Genomic DNA, 20,595 nt, shown 5'->3' with positions numbered 1-20,595 from the left:
ATTGAAGCCAATGGATTTGAACATACCTAATTTTTCGACATTAGCCAAGATCTCGACTTAGTGATTCCGATTTGCATTGATATGACGCAATCACAAATTATTTACAAATAAAATATCAAGTCCCAAGTTTCATTTTTTTTTAGTTTTTTTTTTTTTTAACTTTGTTATCCTCACTTTCATGGTTTGATTTGATGTCTTGGTTGTTATATATCAATCAGAATATTAGGATATCATAATCATTTTAATTAGTCCCAATACCAATCACCCACCAAGGTCCAAGTAACAGAGCTTTGAGGAACGGACATATGAGCACTGAATTAGGTGAGCTTTGATGAAGCAATCCCATGGGCATTGTTTGGATAAGGAGGCCATGGATTGAGACAACAGTGCAAGACACAGGAGGAGGGTGACCCACTAGCTGGACGGTCCTGATCATCCTGTATCTCCTCAATCTCTGATGCAGAGGACCAGCATCCGATCTAGTCCTTCTAAAAAGGCTCTCAAAAAGGAGCAATGCATTAAAGCCAAGACCACGCTGGCCTGTGTGCGCGCATTTGTCAACCCAACGAGGATCCATCGCTACAACCATCCGCAAAACCTCTCACAACCGCAAGCTCTTTTCTTTTCTTCTTTTCTTTTCTTTTCTTCTTTTCTTTCCTTTACTGTAAGTCTTACGCAACTCACCGGCTGACAGTTTCTATCATCCCACCCCTCCCTCTCCCTCACCATCAAGTTGTCGTCTTTTAATGAGATCTACAAGTGGAATGCGTATAGTTTATTCCACAGAAGCTTCTTAATTTCTCAACTTTGTATTAGTTTATACCATCCCTACGCTCCAACAAAAGCAAGACTGCTGCAGGAAGAGAGTAGAGTTCTCAGATCTGCTTCCCCTTCCAATACTCTCTCTTTTTCCCTGCCACAAGGCTTCGTCTCTCTCTCTCTCTCTCTCTCTCTCTCTCTCTCTCTCTTGTTGTTTTCTCCAGGTGGAGTGAGGAGGACAGAGGAGGATACAGAGCCGGTTTCGGACCTTCTCTTTGTCGCAATGCTGGGTGGTGTGAGGAAGTGGACGAGGTTATTTTCCTGCATTGCGACGCCGGAGGCCGACCGGAGAGCTGCCGGGTTGGCTGAAAGAATGAGGAGTTGAGGAATTGGTCGAAGATGTTTAAGGCGGCGAGGTGGCGGAGCGAGAAGAACAAGGTCAAAGCGGTGTTCAAATTCCAGTTCCTCGCAACCCAGGTAACGCGAATCATCAATATTTAGTGGATGGAAAATGGTGTCAGAATTGCACGCTTTTAAATGCAAAATGATTCAAGGATGTCTTGGGTTTTTTTTGTGTTGTCGAGTGGTTTAGATACCTCGGGCCGGATGGGAGATGGTGATGATAGCCTTGGTTCCTGTGGATGTCGGAAGACCGACCGTGAGATCGGAGAAGGTTGCGGTGATCGAGGGAACCTGTCGGTGGGCAAATCCAATCTATGAAACCGTGAAATTAGTCCATGATCCGAAAACAGGAAGGGTCAGTGAGAAGGTTTACCACTTCCTCGTCTCGACGACGGTACGAGAGATCCTTTTCGATTTCTATACACAGTTCTTTGCGACGTCGCTGACTTGTTATGGCCTTGCAGGGATCGACCAAAGCTCAAGTCATTGGAGAAGTCGCCATTGATCTGGCGGATTATGCCGAGGTGTTCAAGCCTACCTCTGTTTCTCTCCCTCTCAAGGCATCGGACACAGGAGCGGTACTGCATGTGAGCATTCCCCAATTTTTTGAATTCATTGCATTCATTTCTCATTTGTTTTCTCGTACAAAAAACCTCCGAGATGTCACAAGATTCCCACCAGATCATCATCCCCTCATACAAAGAACTGATCAATATTTATTGCATGCCAATATGTCTTAAATCTCATCACATTTTTCCCAACCCTCGCAAACAAGAAAAAAAAAGGGGGAAATTATTCAGACACTTCATGTGACCCGAGAGCCATGAGGATTTGGTTGTTAAGTATGCATTTTCTGATGCTTGATTGTAACTCAAATGACAGGTTACGCTGCAGAGATTGCCGGGGAATGGTGAGGGAAGGTAATGGTCTGACTGCTCTGAAAGACTGAAACTATTGTATCAGTGATTTACTTTTCCTGTTTTAAGGTATATTTGCTAATTAGTTGATCATTTTTCGAATGGGTCAGAGAAACTAGCGAAAATGGAGATACAACAGTCAGACAGCAACGCAGAACGTTGCAGAGCCAGTTGAGCAAGTGCGATGACGATGAAGTCACCAAGGCTGTCGATGACACGAATGGAATCAACTCTGTGGAAGTAAGGCTAAATCTTTTTAAGGATATGGATCTAAGGTTTTCTGTTTTCCCCTCCACTAGTCTTGTTTCTAGCAGCAAATTATTAAAGAAGTAAAGCTTGCTGATGCTTAATGCTTTAATAGAAGAATTATGGTTTGTAGTGCATAGGATGCATTGTGAATGAAGAAGGAAAATGAAATATGAATTTCCCATTGGCAACTTTCTATGGCGAAAATTTAATTTTGGAACCAGCATTTGTAATGATCCATATTCTGCTCTGAATTAGATCTTTACCATTTTCCGTGCGTATACTTTGTATGTAAAATCAGAGATTCTGTTACTTTAGTCTTGAAACAGAACATATGATGGTGAAAGTGAATTTGGATTGTTACATTTGAAAACGTAATATACTGTCCCCGTTTCCCATTGCATTCAATAAAAAAATAATAATAATATTTGAACTTCCTTGAGTCAAAATGATTCAAGAAGCTGATTGCAAATACAGAATATGTGTTCAGGTCGAGAGAATGCTTAGATGAAAAAAATGAAATATAATTCATTCAGTTTTTATCATCCTTTTACGAACAGTGCTCAGTGACTGATTCTGAACTTTGGTTTTAAATTTTTCCAGGACACCTCCCTAATCAACAGTCAATCACGAGTGAAATTCTCATCCAGCAGAAACTTGGCGCTTCATGATGATTCTAATGGCAACCTCAGCAAATCTCACAGCTTTGATGCTATATCAGCATCAGGCTCAGATACTGGTTCGGTATATACACCAAAAGAAAATGGACTCAAGCATAACAACATCCATCAGGATTCACCTGGTTTGCTGTCACTTCTCAGCAACAGTGATGCTCAAAAGCTGATGACCAGCTCAGGTGACTGGTCTGGGACGTCAGCTCCAGATGGAAGCACGGATGGGTCGACAAACAGTTCAGGAGAGGCTGGGATGAGAGAAAGATTGGACTCAGATGAAACCCTTGAGAAACTAAGAAGTGATATTGTTTCTTTGACGAGAAAGGTAGAAGTGTCAGAGCTGGAACTGCAGACTCTCAGAAAGCAAGTTGTTAAGGAAAGCAAGAGAGGGCAAGATCTTTCAAGAGAAATAAGTGGCCTAAAAGAGGAAAGAGATGCACTCAAGAGGGAATGCGAAGAACTCAAGTTCCCACAGAAAAGAACAAATGATGATAAAAATTTTACAAGTACGTTGCAGCCTGATGGGGAAGATCCATGTTCCCTGCTTGAAGAAATTAAACAAGAGCTGAATCATGAGAAAAATCTGAATGCAAATCTCCGCTTGCAACTTCAGAAGACACAAGAAGCTAACTCTGAGCTGTTACTTGCTGTCAGAGATCTTGATGAACTGTTGGAACAGAAAAATAGGGAAATCTCCTCCAGTAAATGCAACAAAGTGGATATCAGGGAGGAAATCAATGAGCATTTCCAAGAACTGGAATATGGAAAAAGACGCTTGCGTCTGCAGAATTCTGAACATAGACAAGAGCTACTCAAAACAGCTTCTGGGCATGATGGTGAAGAGCAATATGCTGCATTGGATGTATTAGTAAAGGAGGGTGATGATATGAAACTGGCATTTTCACTGGAAAAGAAGATCATAGACCTCAACAGCGAAGTAGAATTGTACAAGAAAGATCGTGAAGACCTAGAAATGCAAATGGAACAGCTCGCTCTGGACTATGAGATTTTGAAACAGGAAAACCATGACATAGCTTCAAAGCTGGAGCAGAGCCAGCTACGAGAACAACTCAGGATGCAGTATGAATGTTCCGCACACCTAGCCACAATCAATGACCTTGAAGCCCATGTTGAAAGTTTGGAGAAAGAATTTCAGAGTCAGGCTGAAGCATTTGAAGCAGATATAGCAAGTCTAACACAAGCCAAAGTAGAACAAGAGAAGAAAGCCATAAAAGCAGAGGAGGCATTGAGGAAGACAAGATGGAACAACGCTAGCACAGCTGAACGGCTCCAAGAGGAATTTAAAAGGCTATCTGAACAAATGACATCTACATTTCATGCAAACGAGAATTTAGTCATGAAAACACTAAAAGAAGCTAGTGAATTGCGTCTGCAAAAAAGCCAAGTGGAAGAACTATTAGAGAAAACTAATGAAGAGCTTGCATCAGTAAAAGGCCAGTATCATGTTAAAACCCAACAGCTACTAAACCTGATAGATTTCAAATCAAAGGAAACTGATAGGCTACTCCTGGAACTTAAAGATAAACGTGAGGAGCTTGAGAATCAAAAGAAGTCTGATGCAGCAAGGATAAAAGCTTCCTCAGAGGAACTATTGTTACTCAGAGCTGAGATTGAAAAGCTTAAAAGAGAGAAAAATCTTCTTGTTGAACAGATAGAACAGAAAGAAAAACTGGTAGCTGAGATGGAATTATTGAAGACATCAACTAAAGTAAATGAGAAGTTGTTGCACGATAAAGATTTGGAGCGAGATCTGCTAGCAAGAGAAATCACGTCATTCAAGGAGGTACTGAATAAACAATTGGCAGAGCTGAATGAACTTAGGCATATAAAGGATGGAAAAGACAAAATGATCAGAATGCTGAATGCAGAGATAGAAACCCACAAAGTGCAGATCGGTGACTTGAAAGTTTCCTTGTCTGAGGATCTGTTAGAAAAAGAGAACCTGAGGAAACAAGTTTCTGACTTATGCAGTGACCTTCAGAAGAAGGAAGACATGATCACAAGTATGGAGAGAAAACCTGAGGACAGCAATGTGGCAACAAATGCAAATGTAATGAATATTGCTTAATGATCTGGTCTAGCACCACGTGGTGCTAAAGTAGTTGCTAGCAATATTAGCTTCCTATGCAAGCACAAAAGGATAGACCAAAGCATGCACAACATAGCCACACACAACACGCACATACCAAAAAATGCATAAACATATATGTATAAATACATTCACAAACACACTTATATGTTCTACCTTCCCTTTTACTTAAGCTCAGCATAATTTTAAAACTAGCCAATCAAGCTAGGAACTTGCATAGTGCACGATAAGAATTCTTGCTCCAAAAAAATTCAGAGTGCATGGAACCCTCTCAATGTCCAGTGGTTTTTTCCCTCTCACAATAATTTTTGGTAGGCATGCAGATGTAGATGTTATTCTTTCCATATGTTTTGAAATTATACAAAAATCAAAATACTGTCTAATTTCAACAAAGAAAGCATATCTACAGCATCATAATAAAACTCATTTGATAATATATTGCTGACTGGATTCAAACTAGCAATCTTTAATTTAGTAGTTTAAAGTTCCTAATGCATACTTCACTGGTGTCAGGGCAATCTCTCTAACAAACAAGCTGGAGATACACCTGAAGATGGGAAGGTCATACTAACAAATATTGAAAGATTCGACATGGCCCAAGTACAGGTATCCTGCTTTAGTATAATTTATACAACAATGTAAGTCATGGAATGGATAACTGTGCTTCGACTCTATACATACTAATTATGAGTTGATTGCAAAATGCAGAAGGGAAAGCATTCCCTTAAGAACTTGAAGTTTGTTAGCACCAATGATGTCAAAAAGAATGAGGATTACGATTGGTGCCGCAGGATGGGAGATAAAGCATGCATACGTGATATAAATGGTGCCAGCAAAGAACTAGTCTTAAGGTAAACATTTGTGAACTACTTACCTTCTGGATTTTTCCCTTATTAACATGAGAATTTGGTCAATATTGATCGGCATTTTACAAAAAAAGGACCTTGAATAAGAAACACATGTTCTTCTTGCAAATGTGAAACATTTCTGCAGCAATAATGGAGCTAATTCAGAGAAAGAAGAGGGAAGCATTGTACCCTGTACCTGGAATCAGCATAATATGGCTGAAACATTAAGTGAAATGGAAGTACTGAAGAAACAAAATGAATCAATGGAAGCTGAGCTAAAAGACATGCAAGAAAGATATTCAGAGATAAGCCTGAAGTTCGCAGAAGTAGAAGGTGAAAGGCAACAGCTTGTGAAAACAATTCGGACTCTTAAAAATGCTTTGAAGAACTAGTGTTGATTTAGCTTATTTGAGATTGAGTTTTCTGTATAGGCAAGCAACTGGATGCACCAGATGGCAGATCCAGTTCTTGCATGGCCACTAGGGCATGCCAGGAGATATATAGCGTGTACATCCATATATATTATTTTTTTTCCATTTGGATGCTATAGGCTTCCTCTGTTGAAAAAATGTACAACTTTCAGTTAAATTTGATTGAGTGGCATACAAAGTCTTATACTGATGTTCGAGTGCTTTAAAAAAAAATGTACCATTTTAAATTCCTTTATCAAGCTTTCACTTCAAGTATGACCCAGGACATCAACATTTGACAAAATTTAGTTGCAGAAAATATCTACATTTAATAATGAGCCAAAATACTTCATCGTCATTTATTTTCCTTTTAGGTCCTTAAACTTTGGCTTTTAGTTGGCTGCATTTTAGTGTTACGAGGTGCAATCTTCAGCAGAGAACTTCACACGTCACATGATCAACCAATTACAAGTCACTTATACATAGGAGTTCAAGTGATGTTTAAATGACTGAAACTAGTGATATCTATCAAAAGTAAACGAACTGCATCACATTGTTATACAACAGGCAATCAACCTTCCTGTCGGTATCTTTTCCTCGGATTACCACCTGTAACAGGGCTATTTCTGTTTCTCCAGACCAGCTTGCTTTGTTTTTCATTTCCATTTCTCATGAAAGACAGATTCTGCAGCATTTTTATCAAATAACATTATTCACACCACATAAATTATTAACCAATAATGTAAAAATCAGCTATAGTGTTTCACCAATATATACCTGTCTTGCTCTCTTGTCAATAGGGGTCCATGTTGGATTTATGAGGGATGACTTCTTTTCCTCATTATTTGAATTCAGCTGTACCTTAATATCCTTCCTCCACTTCGGCTTGACAGTTTGCTTAGTTTGGGTACTTCCTTGGTACCTGTAACTGTCAAAGATGGAGGGGCTTTGACTTCTTGAAGGTGTATCTTTATTCTTCAAACTCTGAGTACAATTGAGACATGTATTGCATGGCAAGGTTTGCTGATGGCCTCTGCTCTTCTTCTTGACCCTATGAAGAAGTTCAATTGTCCATCCAGGGACCTGTTGCGGCCTGGTTGATTGATTTGGACTTGGGTATGGAATCTCACCGTAAAGTGGTGGCAATCTTTCTTGAGTTGATAAACCAAGAATATTTCTTGTGCAGTCCTGCATAAAATCCTCTTTCAAATAGTCTTGCTGTTTGAAATGTATGTCATTTTTTATGGACTTCATGGCTGTATTTTCAAAGATTTTGTCATCCAAAGTTATATTTTGATCCTTTAAAGAAGTCCATTTATTTTTGTCATGGTTGATCCCTGCAGAGGTTGGGAAGGTACACTGACTGTTTGTGTTAAACGCTTCTCTGCTAGTAGGAAGGGAACTTCTGATTGCTGGTTCACTTCTTGATTCTGATCTCCTTAAGAAGCTTGAGGATTTTGACTTGCAAGGAAACATTTCATCCAAAGTGTAACTATGATCCATGACCTCATCACTAAAATCTTGATTGAGATACTCACGTCCAACTTTGTCATTCCCATCGTGATTACTTATTGTTGAGGTGTTCACTGCCTGCCTTTTACTTAAACTGTGGCCCTCAGTCTTTCTCAATTTATTCTGGATATTAGAAAATTTTCTCAAGTGATATGCCTGGAAAGCTTGAGGCAGCTGCATCTCATTAATTGTTTCATTTAGTGGCACATCAGAGAAGAAATCATTGATAGGCATGGAAAAGGTTCGAGAGGCATTCCTCTTCCTTTTCCTTGGTGACTGCAATAAGCCACTATTGATATCTGAATCTGCAGAGGAACATTCTGTCATTACAGATTTAGATTCTCCCATCTCCCCATATCTGCAGAGAGTATTGAACAGAGAAATGCTTTCATCCGATACATGATATTTCCCAATAGCCCGAATTCTGTGCTCATGCGACCACTCCAGAACCTCCACAAGCGTACCACCAGATGAAAGTATCGCATGAGCTGAGAATGGATTTATAGAAGGAAACCTTGTAAGAAATGATTCACCAAGGGTTTCTGACTCAGGCATTGCTGGATAAAGACCTCTACCTAACTTAGTTACATTCCTAATGCAGTTCAGAATAAGCTCATCAGTTGATTCAGGCATATATGAGCAAAATAACTGTAAATTCATATCCAGGCTAGCAGCTGCTGCATAAAGTGTATCAGACGACTCCATTATGGCCGCAAGGAAGTCGCTTCCTCCCTCAAAAATCTGGTAGGCATAAATGTGCAAAAGAAAATCATGGACACAATTGTATGTCATTTTGTAACGAAATATAACTTGATGACAGCAGAAGAACTAGATATATCTGGAGGATCATATAGTAAAAACAAGGCTGGGGAGTTTGAACAAGTACAAAGAAAATCGAAGCTGCAGAATAAGCTAAAATGTCTCAGCTGGAACAACTCATCCATTAACTGTAACTTTTGCAGCTGTGAAGTAAAGTTCCCATCCATTAACTGTAACTTTTTGATTTGTGGTTCTTTCCTATAAATATGGTATGCTACAGCTTTCTTCTGTGAGCACTTTTTCTTTGATTTTTAGTGCTTTCTCATTGGGCATCAGTGAGATTGTTCCACAAAACTTTGTCAACCTGGAAAGCTATTTATCACCTTTCCGAGGTCTGAAGGACCAACATAACAAGTGTCTGGAACATTATACTCATAATGAAAAAGGCGAGTTATGAACTCCTTTAAAATTACAGGTCATATGCTAAATATTAAGCTTCACAAAAAAGGCAGAAAATGCATTTACCAGTATGCAGCCACTGAAAGCGAAACTGAGCGACATCAGAATGTTGGTAGCAATGTTCTCCACGAATATTGGAGCAGATGATGTTTCTAATGTCAGGGATACGCTGTCCCCAAAAATTCCAGCCTCATACCATACCAGGCAAACTGCAGCACTGAAGATTAGGTCCAGAGGTAGATCTATTTCTCGCTCCACAACTTGCACTCCCCCTTTCTCCATTGCTAAAATTTTTTGATATGAAGACCTTCGAGACATGAGCATTTTTTTTTTACAACTTTGGGTATTAACAACGATGACTACATCAGGGAAGGAATGCATGACCGACTCTATATTCTTTGATCTCATTGGGAACAGAATGTTAACAGACTCAACGTCATGAGAGTCATCTACTTGATTTGCAGATGCAGAAGAAACACAACTCTTCTCCTCTGCTGGCACAAAATTTAGGATTTCTACCATGTGCTGGCTGTTCAGGACCGTCTGCAGATTTGGCATGAATTCTGAGACTGCTTCCTAAACCAAAATCCAGGGATTGAACTGTAAGAATATGAATGGATGCTGAGCTCTCTTGAAATATCCAAGTGCTAGAACCACAAGTGTGATCAATGAGAAAGAAAAGTCATTTAAAATGCAATAGTAAATTTCTGGACCAGAATAAAATGGAAAAGAAAGACAAGTATTTTGAAATTCACCATATTACTCCTAAGTTGGATGTAAGAGATCACTTTGGTGCTTTCCAACAAAGAGAAATTTCTGTCACTGAAGTGATGATATCCATCTCCCTAGATTAAATTTCTTCATACGGGGTTCAAAAATATAAGGTCACATCATTTTTTTCAAGCCAGCAACGACCCACCATTACACTTCAGTTTCTACTAATATGATGGATAAAATCAGAAGATGTATGAAACCAAGCATAAAACGAATTATGATTCATTCATATTAGAATTGGTTTTACCAAGATGTTAATGCCACAATTTCAAGCAGTAAGAGGAAGTTCTGAAGAAGTTCGCTGCCTTCCAATAGACATGGATGGAGAAGCGACAGGTAAAAGCCACACAAAGTACATGAGACACAGCTTGTTGTTGATGAGTAGTATAATGCTTTATCCAACTCTAAATGAAGATTGATGAGGTTTTGTCAGTTTAACAGGAGATTTATAGTCATAACAAGATCAAAAGCAAGGGTAGCCCCAGCAGTTTGTCATTTGGCTCTCAGACAAAATTTCTTCAGAAGAAAGATGGCTCATTGTTTTTCGCTAGTACAATTTTCTACTCAATATTAGATGAAGATTGATGCATCTTGTTAATTTACTAGGATATTTATAACCTTAACAAGATAAACACAAGGATTGCCCCAGCACTATGTCATTTGGCTATCATTTACAATTTCTTCATGGGGAAAAAGAAGATAAAGGTGAAAAGTCACTCCGTAACTAATATATCATATGAAACTCAAAAGTCTCAGACTAGACAATATGTCAACAATAATATTATATTATTTGTTCTGGATGAACTCCAAAGTGAGGAAGCAACTATATAAGAAACTCTCAGAGTATCAATTATTTCATGATATGAATAGACAAGCCACAAGTTAGACAAACATAAGGGAAGAGGATTACCATTGTAGACTTGGGATGCTGGGATACAAAGCCTTCACAAAGCAAAGCAGGAAGATTATGATGTTCCAATTTAACATGGAAGAAGTGAAGTCGAGGCAAACCATCTAAATTTAGACATATAGAGGATAATCTTGATGATCCATATGAACCTCCATATTCCAAGATGATGCTGAATTTGTTAAAAGGAAATGAAGGCAAAACATTCCTTGTGAATACAAGAAAAGAAAACATGTTATAAAAAATCTAATATACCCAAGAAACATAAAACATTCAACAATATGGGCTTTCTGTCATGTATCAACAACCACAGCAAAATGAACCTAGAATGGACATCTTATCACATAAATTCATGAGTATTGAAAACACAAGTATCAAAGGATATGCAGAAATATCTCAATAATGTAATGGTAACATCATATACCTTCCTAGAGCACACCATTCAACAAGGTAGCACCAGTATATTGGGAGATGTATCCTTGAAAGTATAAATAAATACATTCTGAAAATTGACTTCATGCATCAGAAGACTTCCATTATAAATCATTGGTTCCACAAAATGGAGCAGTAAAATTAAGGGAGGAAACCTACACGAAACTTAACTTAGAAATAAATAAGAAAATTACACCCCTTACTGAAATTAAGAGAGGAAACTAGTACGGTACACCCCTGAACCAAAATAGCTCTATCGTACCGTACCAGGAGGAAACTAGTACGAAACTTAACTTCAAGTCAGTACAAGCTCCGTACTGCGTCATACCAAGATGTACCACCCCGTACCGAGAGTACCGAGGTATGTACGAAACCGTATCGAGGCATACCGAGGTATGTACCGAGACATACTGAAATGAAAATTGAGAAAAATAGTTAGAGAGCTATTCGATATAGGGATGTACCATACCGTACTGTACCGAACTGATAACACAGCGATATAGTACCTGGTACCGATATTGCGGACCTTGCCTCTAAGAGCTAGTGCTTAAAGTCTATTTGGCTGCATCAACAACCCTTGTTCCCCACTTCCCCATCCCAGTCCATTCAAGGAAAATAAATAGATGTTTATAAATAAAGAACAAGGTTATGAAACCCATGAATTTGAATCTATGTGCTAACTAAATAGGTGGGTGATATTCGTTTAATCAAAGCACTGCTATTGCTTTATCCTTCTCAAGTACTTCAATAGTTAAGAGACAAAAACAATCACTTAAATGTTTTGATACTAGATTTTTCCAACTATATTCCTGAAATTATTTATAAGACTTGATATTTTATCGTTGAGCATGAACGCCGTCAGTGCTTCGCATTGATGTTTGTCACTTGTAGTCCTAAAGCCAATGTTTGAATGCTGAAACAGAGTCATAGGAAATGAAGATTGGGAAACTATATAACATATATGAAGGAAAAGCAAGCTTTAACTAGAACAGTCAGTGTCCTTTATGTGCAGCTCCTGAATCTGTAAAAGCAAAGTTAGTTTTCAACATAGTCAAATCAAGTCACCCAAGGACTAATACATAATTCTACATGACTTGGGAGAGATTATGGAAATGTTGCTGATACATTTGTTAAGGTGAAAGAAATAGGTTCACGGCACAAATCTTTATTCAGAAATTCTGAAAGTAAAGAAAGACCATGATAAAATCAGGAAAAAAAAAAGATACAGAAACACTTGACTATAATTATATTTTTTTAAATGTTCAAGAAAACCAGAATATAGCATAAGTTTGATATTTGATCAGCAGCAATTGCAACATGAAAACGTCCTCTATTTCTAGCCTTCAGGACTTACTCGTGGCATATCAATAGGCATTTTGAATGCAGCAGACCTTCCAATACAGAATTTGTAAATTCAATATTTTCCAGAGAACCAAATTGTTTTGCAGATGAATTGGCATGCCTTACTTCATGAGATTTTATCCTCATGGAAGTTAATTTCCGAGTCAAAGGCAACCAAAAAACTCTCTCGGCTACAATCAGTATCTTTTTGTCATTGTGAATATTTGACCTAAGAACACTCTCAATATGAGACAGCGATGGATGGGATTCAATTAACTGCTTCTCAGCTTTCCAGTGCACATCTTCAATTAAGGACTTGAGGCATCTTAATTTTTCTGCCATATAGTCAATGCTTCTTGTCAAATTGCATAGATATAGATGAGCAGTATGGACACCAAAAATGCACAAGTAATATGCCAACTGCTTAAGAGCATAAATTCCAACAAGTGCCATGGCATCTTCATCCTTACTGCCTAAGTTGAACTGGCTTGCAAATTTTTCATTAATCAGCCCCAGCAGCTTTTGCTTTGGAAGGCTTAAAACTTCAAAACAATTAGCCATTTTGAACAATATTTTCTCTCTTAAATAAGCATTTTCTTCAAAGATGGCTAAAAAACTATGGTGAATATGATCAATAAGGCCTAAAATAAGATCTGAAAGGCTAATTTGATGGATTTCAATATCCCACTTCTGGAACTTTTCTTCAGGGATGATACATGGAATGGATTGCTCTTTCAAAGAAGCAACAGGTTGTCTGACTTTGCTACAAGTTCTCTTCATGGTTTTATCCTCACAATTCATCCTAGGAGTGCCTCTTCTCACATCCAAGAAGAAGTTGAGATCACTGGATTGTGACGTTGACTCAAATAATGAAGAAATCCTTTCGGAATTCATGTTTGGCTTAGTTCCTTTGTTTTCTGAACTGCTAGTTTCATAATTTCCATCGTTAAGCATCTGAGTAAGTTCAGATTTAGCATGCAGATTGCTAGCTAGCATGAAACCTGTATGGAGCTCAGTTGGTACTTCATTGCAATATAATGTAGTTACCCTTTCCTGAAAATCATCGAAGAAACCAATGTCAATAGCTACCACTTCCTGAGATTCGTTTTGCAAATCACATTGTATCCCTTCACAACTAATCTCCTCTAGAATGCTCATAAAAGTAGAGCAAATTTCACGATTGCATGTTCCTTCCAGCAACAGATGCCAATCTAAGTAAATTCCATCACATGCAGATAGAGAATGTGGTTTGAGAGCACTTAGTATATCTCCAACAATTATAGTCAGTGATTTAATTGCTTTATCATCAGAAAGAATGGGTGTAGGCAATGATCTGAACACATCATCTGCCAGAGCCAACTCAGAACTAACAACAGATTCATATAAGTTTTCTGCAAGATCCATTTCATCTTTGAACATCTGCTCAGACACATCCAGTTTCTTGGCTATTTCTGAGTTGATAAACATTTGGAAGACATCACCCAAAAGAAAATCAAAAATCTGGCCTTCCTGTAAATGGAAAGAGCTTGATGAATAAGAACAAGCTCCATCAGGGGCAATTTGATAGATTGTTGAACTACTTTCAAGGAGCATATTATCTGCAAAATTTATATAGTCCATTTCTAACACAGAATTGAGGGAGATAGGTTCGTGTCCAGGACAATCTTGTGATGGAGCATCCCCTGAAAAATGCTCCAAAAGATCTATATTAGCAGATCCCAAAAACTCTTTTGCATTAACCACGAGCCCATCATCTTGTGGCCCATGCCAGGGTTTGATAATAGGAAGTAAAGAATCAAGTGCTTCTATAGTGGAAATACTGTCATCAAGCTCCCAACCATTCTCGCAGACCTCAAATTGGGGCAATCTGATACACTGATTCAATGTCCTGTCCGGGGAGGAGCTAATATGTTTCACAGAAAAAGTGTCCTGGTCATCATTGAGTTTGGAAGAAATATCTTCCACCGAAAAAAGTGACTTTGCGACCCTAATGGGATGTGTGATTGTTACTCCGACTTCAATGTCAATAATATCCTACGATCACATGAAACAGAGTCATGACACGAAGAAAATCACAGCATTATCTTAAAAATGTTGAACATAGAAGCCTCAGCAAATCAAATGTTATTCAGCGCAGATCTGACAATAATTTTAGAAGTCATGTAGCATATTTTCCTCCATCTCACCGAAACTATTGATAGTTGCCATCATTCAAGTTTCTGGCAAATGATTGAACCTGCCTCTCAGGACCATGATGCAGTTATCTGTTTATTGTTGCATTTCATTTGCATCATCTTGTATTTTTAATATACAAATTGCAATCATAGTCAGGTCACACCCACTGCCACCTTGGCCTTAAAGATCAGGCAGCTTACATTAGCTTTCCCCCTCATGGGTTTTTCTTCCCTTTTCTTTTCAAAAAGGAGGAAGAGACTAAGCTCTACTATCTTCATTAAGATTACGAAGCAAAACACACATTGCCCTCAATATGCTGAGGATCAAGATACACCAGTTAACTTCTCACTGCACTCTTAAGGGTATTCCACAGAAGTGAAAAACAAGTTGACGACCGATTAGGCATTATCAGTACTCAGCTTAAAAACAACCGTATAGTATTAAGGAAGATCTGCTAAGCAGTGAACTCGTTGCATAGGAAGATTCGGATGTTTCTCTTCAGCCATAAGATCCCCATCAAAGTTAATGCAAAGGAGTCCCACACTCAGCTATAACTATAAGCCCCCAAGTTTCTATGTTTCCTCAGCTCCAGCCCCTCCCATTGTAAAGTTAGCTTCAATATCATATTTGTTTTCATAAGAATTAACAGCTCAAATGATTATTCAACTAAAATTTAAGGAAACAAAACTATAAAACCAGAACCATAATAAAATGATTTGCGAAACAAATGCTAGTTTTTCCAAAAAATACTTGAATCTGATATTCTCCTTCAAACCACGCTTTAATTTTTCTCCAAAAATGGAAAAGAAAAGCTAGCAGATGTAATTTCTGCAGTTGATTACCTTTATGCTATGGAAGCAACCATAGACTAGTTTTCTTCAACTTTGCAGGAAAATAGTAACTAAACTACAGGTGCACACATTTGCAGGTTAATTTTTGAAAATAATATTCATTTGAAAGTTTCCTTTCCCAATGTTCAGTTCTTATCAGTTCAACTTGTCCTATTTTGCCCAATTGACCTGCAGTTCTCCACCACAGCTCAAAAATTTAAATAGTTCAATTCTTTCCATTGTGTCAGTTATTGCCTAGTTAAAATACTGCTTAGCAAATAAATATCAAGACCGTCACTCGCTCAAAAATTGATTATAAAGCATTAAAAAGCAGAAGGAAACAAAAGGAAGAACATAAAATTTCGTATTTATTTTCACATAAAGTTAATGGCATACCAGAGGAATTTTAATATTCGGAATTTCGAAGCAGAACCCAGCCTCCTCTGCTTCACAGGAGCTCATAGTCTCTCTCTGCAAAAAGACCCCAAAACATCTTCAGCAGCAACAACAACAACAACTACAACTTTTATCATAACAGCAACAACAATAAATAAATTTTTTTTTAAAAAAAAAGGAAAGATGCATGCAGGAGGGACACACAAATAAGTAATATAAATAAAATATGTCGTTTTACCAGGGGGAGCTCCACTTCCACTAATTCAAACCGTAATTCTTTCTGTAATTTGCTCCTCTGGCTCTATACAACAAAAAATGAAGAGTTTTCCTTAGATAGTAAAAGGAAAAAGAAGAAGAAATCATCACTTTCCACTCAATAAGATCGAAATACGCCACCTACCTCTGGAGTTTTATTGACAGAATCTGAACACTTCTCTACTGTCTTCTCTTCATGAATAAAATCCGCTACTTCCTGCTAGAAAATCCAAAGTAGAAACAACCAAAACCACCTCCAATAGAGCAAATCAAAGAAAATAAAATAAAATAAAGTGTTTACATCTAATACATCAACAGCATCTGCTCCAGCGCTGAAGCATTCCCAACTCTCCCGGTTCTTTTCCTCCCAGAATCCATCATCTCTTCTCTGTGACAAACAAAAAAATTCAAACCAGAATCAAGCCTTCAACACTAAATCCAAAATCTAAAACGCGAAGAAATGGCCGATTCACCTCAGATACGCCGATCTCGGCCGATCCCGACCGAAATCGCTGCAGCTCTCTCTTCCGAGAGCGGGAATCGACGGAAATCCCCTCTCCAGCATAAAGAAACCGAGGGATAACGTCGGAGAGGAACTGAGAGAGGGCATTCTCGATGGGAAATCCATCGATTTCGGAAGGAAAGCGGAGATCGAGATCGAAGAAAGGGATCTCGACGCCGAGAGGAGGATCAAAAGGGGAGAGATGAGGCGGCGGAAGGGGGAGGAACTGGAAGTCTCTTAGTGTTTCGATCGGGGATTGGGAGGCGAAGTAGTCGGTGGCGAGGAAGCGAGTCCTCATGCTTAGTTTTGGTCTCCGTTTTTGGAATGGAAATGGCGCCTCGAGGCGGTTTATATAGGTGTTTCGACGAGAAGCTGATGCTATCGTGCGCTTCTGTTTCAATTGGCGCGGGTTAGCTGGAACGGTCAGTCCCACGTCACTGGCGGGATTCCTTCTGGGCCGCACGAACTTTTACGAGCCTCCGACCGCCATCCATCCGGATTCAAATACTCAAACGGTTTGGGTTGGACCAGCTCTGACCCGGGTCTGCGGTTTGGGTTGGATCTATACATATTACTAAAAAAAAAAGAAAAAATCATGAATACCCTCTTAAATAATAAATAAGGCCTGCTCGCTGAGCTCGGCAGGAAGGAAACAGGGCAAGACAAAGCTCGCTTCTACCCCTCCGTCTAACCTATTGGCAGAGACTTACCTAGGATGAGCTGACTATGATAGATTGGATGGTAAACGCAGAGTACGAGCTAATTTTATATAATACTCATTCAAAATTAATATTTGCATATATAACCTCATAAAATACTTATTTTATTATTCTATTCTTTTTTATTCTTACTTTTGCATATGTACCCACGTCATCTAATGCCATTAAAAAAATTAATGATTTCAAATTAAAATAACTAAAATATTCTTAATGAGTAGATGCTCAAAAAAAAAAAATTATAAGGCGATCGTGATTGGAGATAAAAAAGTAATTTCAAAATTTTAATTTATTTTAATTAAAATAAATACAGTTTTTATTAACGGTTTTGGAAGAACAATTATATTAGAGGTATTTGTGCAAAAACAGTGTTTTAAGAGGGTATTCACATAAATTTAAAATTTTAAAAAAATATTCATGAAAAAAAATGCTATATTATTTGTAAGTAGTTTTGAGCCTTAGCAGGTGTATGTTTCATACATAAATATCATATCAAGGTAGGTTTGGATCAAAGATCTAGGTAAATTAACTTGCGTTGCACTAAAATTAGATGTAGGATGTGCAGTATGAGGGAATCCAAAATTAAGTTGTGACTTAAAACATTTCTTACAAGCTGCAATGGAGTGAGAGAATTACCTTCAAACAACCTCTGGTTTCTTGCTGTCCATAAAGACTACATGATATAAGGCATTAGAGATCTAGTTCCCCTCTCTACCATAAATTGATAAATGCCGGCAATGAGTCAAGAAAAAAAACCCTGAAGGCATCCAGCTGATAGCTGCCAACTGGGCAAAGATCACAGAATATGAATTCTAATTCCACCCTGTAAGAGGGACTGTTTACAAGGAGTTTTGTTCCACACCAACTTTCAGTAGAAAGTTTTTAACTCTTATTCGCCCGTTTAATTTTTAGATATTCAAAAAGAAAATAGACGAACCTAAATAAGTGATAAAGGTAAGATGACTTGGTTTGAATGAGAAACCACCCTACTCAAACTTGAAAATAACCTCGTAATATTGGCGATGTACGCTGAAAGACATTGATCTATCTTTTAAAAAAAGACTGACTCACATCAGAATGCAAAGCTTATATAGTTGTACATTAAAGATATAGAGATCCTTCAAATTACTTATGAGATTATTAAACTTGTTGAATAATTTAATAGGTCTACTACTATTTTTTGTAAAAGTTTTTTATTACTTTGTTTTATATTTTTCTTTCTTACAAAATTTTTATAAATAATTTTTGTAAACTCTTTTTTTTTTTGATAAAAATCGGATGGCTTTGTCTCCCTCTCCATCAAAAAAAAGAATTAGTAGCCGCCCAACAAAGTTGATCAGTCCCACTGTGATCATATGTCTGGTGTTGGGCAACGGGCCGTGCCGGGCCGGCCCGGCCCAGGCCCACCGGGCCAAAGGACTAAACGGGCCGTGCCTGGCACGGCCCGTCCAGCACGGCTCGGCCCCAGGCCCGTCTATTGGCGGGCCGGGCCGGGCACGGCACGCCGCGGGCCGGGCCGGGCACGGCACGTAACGGGCGCAAACGGGTCGTGCCCGGCACGGCCCGCAACGGCTCCAGACGGGCCGTGCCGGCACGGCCCGTCTGGAGAGGGGGGAGGAAAATAGCCGTTTCCAACGGCTATTTTCGGAAAAAAGTCCATTTTACCCCTCCCAACAGTCCAATAACGGCTGAATTGAGGGGTATTTTGGGGAAAAAAAATTTTGGGCTTCTATAAATAGCCCATTCCTCCCTCATTCTCACCACACCAAACCTCTCATTTTCTCCTTCTCTACTGCTATTATTTCTCTCTTCTAAAGTGCTCTTCTAGCAATTTAATTTTTAGTTTGTTCAAGTGCTACACAAGAGGAGGTTCCTGTTGAGAAGAGAAGGTCGCTTCTGTTGAGAGCACAAGAGGAAGCTCGGAATCTCGGCTCTGCCTCTGCCCTCCGACCCTCTACTCAATTCCTCCTTGCGGTTAGTTTTTATTTTTTGAATTAATCATAGATATGTCATCTTTTGAGGAAAGTCAGTTTGGCATTCCTGTTTCTGAGGGAGAAGAAACTAATCCCCAACCCCATGTTCCTAGTTCTTCTAAAACTGATGAACCGAGTGAAGATCAAACCTCTTCTCGTAAGAGGACTAGTGCTGTATGGAATGAATTTGATAGAGTTATGGTTGATGGAGTCTGGAAAGCTAGATGTAAAAAATGTGCCAAACTTTATAGTTGTAGTAGTAGTGGGGGAACAGGGCATTTAAAAAGACATCAAGAGAGTCATAGGATGCATGATTCTCATGCTCAAACTCAAAGTACCCTTAATATACAAGGGGGATTACTTGTAGGTAATTTTGCATATAATCATGAAAATCAAAGAAAAGCACTTGTAAAATGGATAGTTAAGGATGAATTACCTTTTAGTTTATGTGAATCTTTTAATTTTGAAGAATATGTTCAATTAAACCTACAACCTGCTTACAAAAGAACTAGTAGGCGTACATTTAGAAGAGTAGCTATGACCAACTTTTTAGCAATGAAACAAAATTTAATTGAAACACTTTCTACTTTAAATGTAAAAATTTCATTAACTTCTGATATTTGGTCAGCATCTGTAGGTAGTAATTGTTTTATTGCCATTACTGCTCATTATATTGATAATGATTAGCAATTAAATAAACGTATTCTTGCTTTTCGTGCTTTTGATTTTCCACATTCTAGGCAACAAATTTCAAATATTATTTATCAAACTGCATGTTCATATAATATTAATGATAAAATTATGTCTATTACTTTTGATAAAGCATCTAATAATAATTCTGCTGTTGCATTATTAAAAGACTCATTGCATCCCATATTAGATGGAAATTTACTGCATATTAGATGTGCATGTCATATCTTAAATCTTTCTGTTCAAGCTGGCATGGGCATGATTCAAGATGTGATTTCAAAAATTAGAAATGCAGTTTCTTTTATTCATGCTTCAAGATCAAGACTTCAAGAATTTAAGGAATTATGCATAAATCATGGTAAACGTTTTAAAAAATTTAAACTTGATGTAATTACTCGTTGGAACTCCACATATAGCATGATACATGATGCATACCCATATAAAAACTTATTAAGTGCATATATTAATGATCGTGGATTAGGCTTTACATTGTCTGAAACTGATTGGA

The 20,595-nt window shown here is 38.2% G+C and overlaps 2 protein-coding genes across 3 annotated transcripts; one reads left to right on the top strand and one right to left on the bottom strand.

The window, feature by feature from the left end:
• Positions 1 to 238: 238 nt before the first annotated feature.
• LOC103710551 (uncharacterized) lies at positions 239 to 6,577 on the top strand. Its single transcript, XM_008796320.5, has 9 exons — positions 239 to 1,236; positions 1,352 to 1,555; positions 1,626 to 1,748; positions 2,044 to 2,081; positions 2,189 to 2,318; positions 2,928 to 5,069; positions 5,622 to 5,714; positions 5,817 to 5,959; positions 6,102 to 6,577. Exons 1-9 carry the CDS (start codon positions 1,159 to 1,161, stop codon positions 6,346 to 6,348), a joined length of 3,198 nt encoding a protein of 1,065 aa, XP_008794542.2. The 5' UTR covers positions 239 to 1,158; the 3' UTR covers positions 6,349 to 6,577.
• A 295-nt stretch (positions 6,578 to 6,872) lies between these two features.
• SHOC1 (shortage in chiasmata 1) lies at positions 6,873 to 17,126 on the bottom strand. 2 transcript variants are annotated; one of them, XM_088717656.1, is made up of 10 exons: positions 16,680 to 17,126; positions 16,508 to 16,594; positions 16,352 to 16,426; positions 16,190 to 16,252; positions 15,952 to 16,026; positions 12,564 to 14,584; positions 10,781 to 10,985; positions 9,163 to 9,672; positions 7,144 to 8,619; positions 6,873 to 7,051 (listed from the first exon to the last, which is right to left on the bottom strand). In XM_088717656.1, exons 1-10 carry the CDS (start codon positions 17,004 to 17,006, stop codon positions 6,938 to 6,940), a joined length of 4,953 nt encoding a protein of 1,650 aa, XP_088573782.1. In that variant the 5' UTR covers positions 17,007 to 17,126; the 3' UTR covers positions 6,873 to 6,937. The 2 variants fall into 2 exon arrangements, with proteins under 2 accessions (XP_088573782.1, XP_038976626.2); XM_039120698.2 differs by having other exon boundaries at positions 16,352 to 16,423; positions 16,680 to 17,090.
• Positions 17,127 to 20,595: the final 3,469 nt, after the last annotated feature.

Source organism: Phoenix dactylifera, chromosome 3 (genome assembly GCF_051530095.1).
Source record: "Phoenix dactylifera cultivar Ajwa chromosome 3, Ajwa_hap1_PhDact_Kaust_v1.1, whole genome shotgun sequence".
NCBI classification, from domain to species: domain Eukaryota; kingdom Viridiplantae; phylum Streptophyta; class Magnoliopsida; order Arecales; family Arecaceae; genus Phoenix; species Phoenix dactylifera.
This window is presented reverse-complemented; position numbering and strand designations above follow the sequence as displayed.

Coding starts and splice junctions, on each gene's coding strand:
- LOC103710551 (XM_008796320.5), top strand. CDS start 1,159: ATGTTTAAGGCGGCGAGGTGGCGGAGCGAGAAGAACAAGGTCAAAGCG. Junction 1,556..1,625: donor ACTTCCTCGTCTCGACGACG/GTACGAGAGATC, acceptor ATGGCCTTGCAG/GGATCGACCAAAGCTCAAGT. Junction 5,960..6,101: donor AGCAAAGAACTAGTCTTAAG/GTAAACATTTGT, acceptor ACATTTCTGCAG/CAATAATGGAGCTAATTCAG.
- SHOC1 (XM_088717656.1), bottom strand. CDS start 17,006: ATGAGGACTCGCTTCCTCGCCACCGACTACTTCGCCTCCCAATCCCCG. Junction 16,595..16,679: donor CCGAGATCGGCGTATCTGAG/GTGAATCGGCCA, acceptor TGTTTGTCACAG/AGAAGAGATGATGGATTCTG. Junction 10,986..12,563: donor TGCCTATTGATATGCCACGA/GTAAGTCCTGAA, acceptor TGTATTCACAAG/GAATGTTTTGCCTTCATTTC.